This window comes from Styela clava, chromosome 1, assembly GCF_964204865.1.
Source record: "Styela clava chromosome 1, kaStyClav1.hap1.2, whole genome shotgun sequence".
In the NCBI taxonomy this organism is placed as follows: domain Eukaryota; kingdom Metazoa; phylum Chordata; class Ascidiacea; order Stolidobranchia; family Styelidae; genus Styela; species Styela clava.
Genome location: NC_135250.1, coordinates 28,443,136 through 28,451,993, shown reverse-complemented (window position 1 = coordinate 28,451,993; position 8,858 = coordinate 28,443,136). Strand labels below are relative to the sequence as shown.

The window sequence follows — 8,858 nt, the reverse complement described above, 5'->3', positions numbered from 1 at the left end:
TTGACCAATGGATAGAGAAAGTAGATATATAATTAATGAGTCAATATAATTAATGAGTCAATACTTGTGAGAAATGTCGGGGGTCACAGAACTGCTTTTATCTTAACAAAAAAGCCACTGATATTAGATTTTAGATAGCTAGAAAAATATCTATTGTTTCGCTAATGATTTTCTCCTATCTATCTTTCAGATATACTATTATAAATATCCCACCTTAAAAATTTTAGTCATTCTAATAACAAAATTATATTTCTGAAAAGTAGTAAGACAAAATGTGGATTAAAATATTTGAATATACAAATGTTTTAGCTGGCCTAACGGTCTTCATATTTTGGTTTTATTTGCAAAGAAAACCCAAAAGCTTTCCTCCTGGTCCTCGAGGTCTGCCGCTCGTCGGTTACATTCCGTTCATGGCTAACAACCCCGCAAAAACTTTTATGAAATTGAAAGAGAAATACGGATCAGTTGTCTCTGTTCAATTTGGACAAGAAGATTGGGTCATTCTAAATGATTATGACACCATTAACGAGGTTCGCTAGAAATGTTTTCAATGTAGTATTATTCAATAAAAGATGGAATAAGATCGTAGCCGTAGTTGTTTTATAATTTTCCTAGGCAATTCTAAATTTTAATCTTAAAAATAAGCACGTTATGAGGTTCATGTCAATAACAACATTGCCATTAATTATAAAATGTCTATTAATGCAAACCGATCTTTCTTTTTTTTATGAGGCGTATTTATACGTATTTCACTTCAATCAAGACTTTGTACTGCAACTGTTAGATAAATAGCTACTCTAGTTTGGAGAGAACAAAATCTAGCCCACTACACGCGCACATTTACGCAAATTATATTTAACAAATAGTTACAAATGTATTCTTCAGGCATTTGTAAAACAAGGACAAAAGTTTTCCGGGAGGCCCTACAATCTTTATTTCGAGCTGATAACCAAAGGCCGCGAGTTCTTGACAATGGATTATGGACCAACATGGAAATCTTTGAGCAAAATTGGCCATGCCACATTGAAAGAGTACTATTTTATATCAAATTTTATATGCCGAAAACAAGTATTCAATTTTTATAAAATATATGCAAAATTGTATTATCCTAATTTAATGCTTTTATACTCATTTACTCTAAAGAAGGCTTTGCACAACATGTCACTACTAAATAAGAATCTACTATATTGTGGGAAGACCAGGTTTTTTCACGATTGACATCGTCTATGCAAATTATTAAACCGTGGATGACGTGGTTCTCATTCAATAAACGCTCATGAAATGGATGATTTTCTTTATATAAGGAGTGTAACGGTTTAAAATGTTAGAAGATAAATTAAAGCTTCGCTTACCACCTGGTCGAGTGTTATATACATATTGCATCTTACACGTAAAAATAATTGTAAAATCTTCAGCAGTTTTGTGTCATTATGAAACACTTGTTTTATTTGTTTAGTATTAACTAATTTGGTAGTTTTTTTTCTGAATTTTTTCAGAATGGGCGTGGGCAAGAAAAATATGGAAACAAGAGCTGTTGAAGAAACGAGATTCTTGATTGAGAGTTTGACATCGAGCAACGGAGAGAGCATTCGTGTAATAATATATAATACTTCGACACCCTAAAATCTATGATACAAATCTTTATAACATTATTTGTATTTTACCAACGCGCACTTTCTCATATTTTCATTTTAAATTAATTCAAGACAACACTTTCTTATATAATATAGGAACATTCTTTGGGTGATCATTTCGGAAAACTCGGTTCTCTGCTACCGCTAATATTTTACCGCACCGGTACCGATGCAAAGCCTCTGATTCGATAGTATTTTAGCATTTCTATATTGTTTCTTTAGATGAAATTGAATCTCGCGTTATCCAATATGGTTTGTCGGATAGTGTTGGGTTCCAGGTTCGATTATCACGAATACAAATTCAGGCATATTGTCGAGATAATTATGAAACAGTAAGTTTATATCTAAGTATATATTCTTTCCTGCTTATTGTAGGTATTTCAGGTAGGGTTGTATATTTTCTTCATTAATATTTCATGTAGGCATGACCACGTGCATAAGAAATCAATGTAACTAATTCATAGTCTTGTCCATTAGACACAATTTTCCGTCCCATCCCATCCAATAGCATATTATGCTTGTTCTCTATCACCCCATCGAACATCCCATTAAAATGACAATTCCATGCTCAATATTGGTAACTAATTTTAAATAATAATAAAAAAGGTAGTTGTATATATTTAATTATTAATTAATGCAAAATTTGAAAAACCAAGGGTAGCTCATACGTAATCAGGTTTTTATCGGAATTGAAATCTGTGCCAGCTAGTATCCCGTCTATGGACAAAACTATATGTGATTTTAATGGTTAAACAAGCGTTTTTAAGTACCAAAAAAAAGTGGCGAACCCAGTAATTTCCAAGGTTTTCAAGATTTATAATTTCCAAGTTAGATTGTAACAGCTAGCGTGTGTTTTCAGATGTATTTAGGTCCTAAATTGCGTTTCAATTGCAAATGGGTAATTTCTGATACAGAAAAATGCTATTTTTACATTTCAAAGGAGGGGGGGGGGGGTCAGACCGCGATACTCCCCTGACGAACGACTTGAGACTTGAAGACACAATATTTTGAAAAAAATGCATTTTTACTTCAAAAACTGTCCAGAAACTGTTCGTTTTCTACATTGAAGTTTATTCCCGCATTTTGATGTATCCAAAGTCTCAACCAGTTTTGCTTTGTTACCACGATTATTGTTCCCTGAATGGTGCCATGATTCGTATCATGAATTTTACTTTAAATGTTTGTCGATGGATGACTACATAATTGAACGAATTCGTAACCTCTAATCTGCGAGTTTAAGGTACTGGAGAAAAAATAATTGGCTGAGCACAAATTTGTATTTGAGTTTGAAACTATTCACGTATGTATGTTCAAAAAATAGCTTGCCATTAGATTACTAACGTTAATCAAACCATTACATTAGAACAATCACGAGTGCGAACCGAATCCGATGTAAAACATTAAATAAATCCCAATCTTCAATGAATTAGTCTCAATGTAAACCTAAGTAATAATTCACAAATTCTATCTCACTTGAGGGTTATTTAATTTTATTTTATTTAAAGGTCTGGAGTCAACTCTCATACACATATGTTATTTGCTGTTTCCATAGCACCCTTTTTGCGTTTTATCCCTCCGTTCAGCAAATTTGTGAAAATTACATCTGACGAAACAGAGTGTCTTATGGGTAAGATTTTTTGATAATTTTTAAGTTCATACTAATATGAAATGTATGTGACTCTTTTTTTCCGTATGACGAATATATTCGTACTACCATCCTTGGTCATAATAGTTATTTTTGGACTATATTACGTTTATGTTCATGTTTTGTGAATTATTCCCGCACTAACTAAAATCATTTTAGGCATTCAACTATGATCCGTGCTTGATCCGTCAACATTTTTTTTTTGTAAATTTTTTATTTTACTACTAAGTGATTTTTATTTGTGTAGGTATTTCAAAGCTTAGAGATACACGAAAGTATTTGTCATTACTTCAAAGATAAGTCATTTGAACGAGCGGGAAACAATTTCGCGCACATAATAAACAAACAAAGATTCCAGACAACTATCGTGAACATGCTCTCACATATCTTAAAGATCTCTAGTTTGAATTGAAACATATATTTGAATCAATTCAAGAGTCCTGCTGCACACTAACACAAATGTATTTCTGTAACATGTTTTTCCGTTTATTGTAAACTGCTTGTCTGAGAAAGTCTGACTTTGGTCAGACGGAACGTTACAGAAATACATTTGTGTTAGTGTGCAGCAAGACTCTTGAATTAAATAGAATAGTCATATGATTTATTGCTTCAGCATTCTTGCAGTATACGCATACAGATCAAATAGCATGAAGGCATAGAGAGGTTAGTCCCGCGCACCCCAACTCAAAGTCCTTTTTGAACATTTCATATTTCATGAAGTAGAACATAGTGAATAAATTGAACAAAACTATGTTGCAATTTAGCGGAGTAAGCAAGAGAAGAGAATGCGGCTATTGCGGATCCTTACACTCTTGCAGTAATAAAAGCACTGGAAGAATCGGCGAAATATTTAATGGGACGACAATAGAAAAAAATTATGTAATTTTATCCATGTGAACGCCCTTTTCGAACATAAACTGTATGATTAGGATTTTATGCTTGATGGGGACAAATATGAGTGTGGACAAGGGCCACGGTAAATAGATTGGCGGGCCGGGTTGTGACAGGCGGGCAGCCCGTTGTAGAGCCCTAAACCAAATGTCAATATCAAGTGGCTCCAATCGGGTAGCCAAACATTGAACAAACAAGATTTTGCTAAAACTATAAAGAATTGCTTCTTCCATTTCAGCGAAGGCTTGTAACAGAATTTGCCCAGGGTCGTCGTAAAAGTTGGGGCGGGGCATTAAATAATGCATCGTGCAAGAAATGTTTTCTACTGGACGTTAATTTATCGGAATTGCGTTATGCAAATATAATACCAATTACATATATAATTCAGTTTCTTGTCAGTTTTTGTTAGCAAAAGACTCATTTTTATCGTTTTTTTTTTGTGTTCGGTGACTTCACCAAAATCAAGTATTTCGCTTCCTGTGACGGCTGCGCCTTCGCATTAGAGGTCTTATGGTCCGACGAAGTCGTGATTAATGAGTACCGGTTGGCTACTGTGACAGACTGTATACCCTTACTATTGCGCGTCCATATATTTGAGCATCGTTTTCTTGTTATTTATATTATACATATTTATTGATTCCACAAGTAAATACTGCAAAGAAAAATAGTATTCTATTTTTAGCATATCTACGTGATTTTGTAGAAGAACACGAATCTAACTTTGATGATTCAGACATCCGGGACTTTATCGATGCTTTTATGAATGAAATGAAGAAACGAGGAAAAGATGATGATGCTTTCAACGTAAAAAATTGTATTGCTCCGACTCCCACAGCCCTGTTTTATATGAATTATATAATTTATTCTAGCTAAAACGGCAATAACAAGTTTTTGTTTATATTTTTATTTTTTTTGCAGAAAATTCCACTCATTAGATACGTTCGTGACCTTATCCATGCTGGATCAGTTATACCCAGCGTTACGTTGACTTGGGCTTTGCTCGCTCTGGTCTGCTACCCGAAATGCCAAGAAAAAATAGCAGCGGAAGTATTCGCAACCTTGGGTAATTTGATATTGTTGATAATGTTACTTAGTGATACAGTCTTTTGATTAACTAAGCTTTTATATTAGTCGATAGTTTATGTCATGAATAACAAGAGATCTAAAGCACACAGGAGGAAGTTAAATTGTCGTGATGTTATAAATGGATGTTTGTTGTAGAAACTCCGAAAACAAAATTACTTTGGTCTTTTTCGTTTATTTTTTTAATTAGAAGTTTTCATGAAGCATTATCAAGCGCACTCATTCGGGTGCACTGGGCAGTAAACTAAAGGCGCGCAACTCCCAGGGTGTGTACGGTGGATTACATTATTATTTTTTTATTACTTTGTGTTCTACAATAGTAAATATAAAAGACGTAACCTATGGGTTATGACTTGGATTGCACTCAAAACACAGAAATAAGCTTTGTGCATCAGTACATAACATACCAATTTGACAAGGAAAAATTAGGTTTTGACATGACGCTATGCGGTACTTGGTTGTTTAATATTAATTTGAAGACAAGGTGTACAAATTTTTAATTACAAGGAAACTAATGTAATTCCTATTGTCATACATATCATTTCTATAACCTCACTGAAAAGGAATTGTATATAAGATTCGTTTTGCTGAATTACCGTTGTCGCTGTTGTTGTCGTTAAAAAAATTCCAATGGTAAAACATTTATATTCGTCCTGCTTTACCGCCTTTTGGAGGGTTTCCGTACAAATAATATCAATATCATTCAATAGGTGAAACTTGAACATTCCCATTTTTTCTACTTCTAATAGGTGAGGACGGTGTTCCTTCAATGGATCATAGAGATAAAATGCCTTACACCTGTGCCTTTATACAAGAACTAATTAGACATAAAATTTTGGCGCCTTTAAGTATATTCCATAGGAACAACGAAGAAGCGAATATCAATGGATACACTATCCCGATAAATACAACGGTACGTATTTACCATGGATTGATGACTATTTAAGATTTTTAGAATGCTCAACAAATACAAAACTAAACAACCCAATATTAGAACATAATTATGTATTTTAGACTTTATTCTTCATTGTTTGTTTATACAGTAAGACGTATTTATTTTATAGCAAAACGCCGCCTCAGGCAGAAGTTGAGTTATGCTCATTTTGGGGAATTTTCTTTAGAGGAATTATTAGAGAAACCCATTCTCGACGACGTTAAATCAGCCATCTATATTCTAGAGCTGAACATGGGCAAACTACGGGCCAAATTCGGCCTGCTGGGTATCAATCACGCCCGCCTGATGCTGACACAACCACACTAAAACCAAATTTTGTTGTTTTAGCTAAATATTAGTTCGATTACGATTAAATTTTGTTTTTGCACGAGGCTTATTGCTTTCCACTTTTGTTTTTGCAACACTGAAGTTATTATACCTAAATATAAAATTTTACGTCACACTTACATGGCCCGCCAGTCTAGGTGGGCAAAATTTTTGGCCCCCAGGTCCAACAACCTGACCCACTCTTGTTCTACAGCATAATTATTATCGGAGATACAGGAGCGCAAAAACCTATATTTATACTGTATTGTTTAATCCAGTGGTTTCCAACCTTTTTTGGCTCGCGACCCCTTTTGATGGTTTACAAATATCCACGAACACCTGCCTCACTTTCTATACTATCAATAAAATAGGCGGTAAAAGGAGGCGAGGTTCTTACCACTTCATGACAGCTGCTGCCACGAACGTAGCGATGGCAGCTCTTGTCGTGGTTATGGCGCTTTACAGGTATATTCACAAAGTCGTGTACCAGATTTCAGTGCATCATGCGGAATTATATCTACTTAAACCAGAAACCTAACCCCAAACTTATCAAAACTGTATCCATAAGAAAAATGTTTCAACCCAACCCATATTTATTGCCATCAGGACAGCCCTGCCATTGAAGCCGACATGCCATGTCAGCCGCGTTTAGTTTTCAATTTGCTGCGTGGTAACGACATCTCGCCATTGATTTGTACAGCTAAAAAGTCAGTCGCCTTGGGTTTGGCCATAGCGGCCATAGTTTCAAAATCCCGCCATTGCTTCGAAGCCCGCGTGGTTTCCGCATTGTGACGCGCGGAATAGCAGACGAGTTCGTGTGACGGCACAATGGTTAACATGCCATTGACACCTCGCGCCGCTTGCTTGGTTTCCAAGCAATAAGCGGCATTCTGGGGTCTCACGACAGCTAGTGAAAATCTCTCGGAGGCAGACGAGAGACCATTCCAGACTTCTTCGCGTTATATTGCCAATATTTAACTGAAGTTTTGTATTGTTTTCTACTGTTTTGTCAGACCTTCGCGACCCCCCTGGAGGTCGCGACACCCAGGTTGGGAACCACTGGTTTAATTCAATTGAAAACACTTTTATCGGGCCTGGAATCTTTCGTCAACTTGTAACGACAAAAATAGTTAATCACACTGCAGTCAGTCGCTCGCTCTCACAATTGAACTGGATAAGCAAAATCGATACCCATCGAGCGTTGAAAATATGTTTCTGTATTTCAGATTGTTCCAAACATTTGGGCAGTTCATAACGACCCCAAATACTTTGAGAATCCGAGAGAATTTCGACCTGAGAGATTTCTCGACCGCGACGGAAAATTCTGCAGATCATATCACGTGATTCCGTTTTCGATCGGCCTTCGACGTTGTATGGGAGAACCACTTGCAAGGATGACGCTATTTGTATTTCTAACGGGAATTATACAAAAGTTGCAAGTGTTGCCAGATCCTGTCAAGCCCCTTCCTCCATTCGATGGCGATGTAAATCCTATTATCACATACGAGCCACCTCAGTTCGATGTTGTTTTTGAACGACGATAAAGTGTTTTTTGTTTATAAATGAAAAAAATCAGCTTTTTATATGTGGGGTAAATAGCATATAAATAACGTGACCTAGTTATGAATTTATTTCTCAAAAACAATAATAATTTGGAAAAACAGTTGAAATATAGTGCGCATATTTATAGGCTAATTGGGTTTGTGATTAAGTGCAAGTCATATTTCCTCTTTTAAAATCAATCAAATACTCTTTAAAATAGCAATCAAAACATAGCAATTGATGTCATGGTTCAATAAAATGGACAAGCAATGCAAAACCGGAATGAGTTATATTTCTTCCAGATGGAATAGCTCAGGTACTCGTAGCCTTGTGTAGCCTTGAACACAGCGCGTTTCACTTGGATGATAAGACTAATATGTAAGAAGTTGGCATTATTTTAAATTTTGAAATTGTTTCTGTTCGACGTGAAAACACTTCAGAGAACAGATCCTCAGTTTTTTAGGTCAGGTTGTTGAACAAGTTGCCGCATTCAAGATTTTGCAGCGACTAAAAAAGGATCGTTAACTACATACGAGAACAATGTAATAGCAATATAATTTTTTGGATTATCATTACAAAAGTGTTTAGTGGAATATAAACTATAGAATAATTAATCTTTTGGCCAAAACAAAGGAAAATTAACATAGATGGTGTCCTGGTGGAGCATTAACGGTTATTGGTACAAATACTATTGAAGAACTCGTGAATTGGTCACCATCAATGAACTAGCTTTGGATTTTATAACAATATTTTACTATATTCAAGCAGCTTATGTCGTTGAAGTACAGCACACTTATAAAAA

General features: G+C 35.3%; 1 protein-coding gene across 1 annotated transcript; it reads left to right on the top strand.

Moving 5' to 3' along the window:
• Window positions 1-214: 214 nt before the first annotated feature.
• LOC120335124 (cytochrome P450 2B19-like) lies at window positions 215-8,326 on the top strand. The gene is made up of 9 exons (XM_039402619.2): window positions 215-530; window positions 886-1,031; window positions 1,497-1,593; window positions 1,857-1,966; window positions 3,140-3,261; window positions 4,853-4,974; window positions 5,089-5,233; window positions 6,003-6,166; window positions 7,741-8,326. Exons 1-9 carry the CDS (start codon window positions 273-275, stop codon window positions 8,056-8,058), a joined length of 1,482 nt encoding a protein of 493 aa, XP_039258553.2. The 5' UTR covers window positions 215-272; the 3' UTR covers window positions 8,059-8,326.
• The last annotated feature ends 532 nt before the right edge of the window (window positions 8,327-8,858 follow it).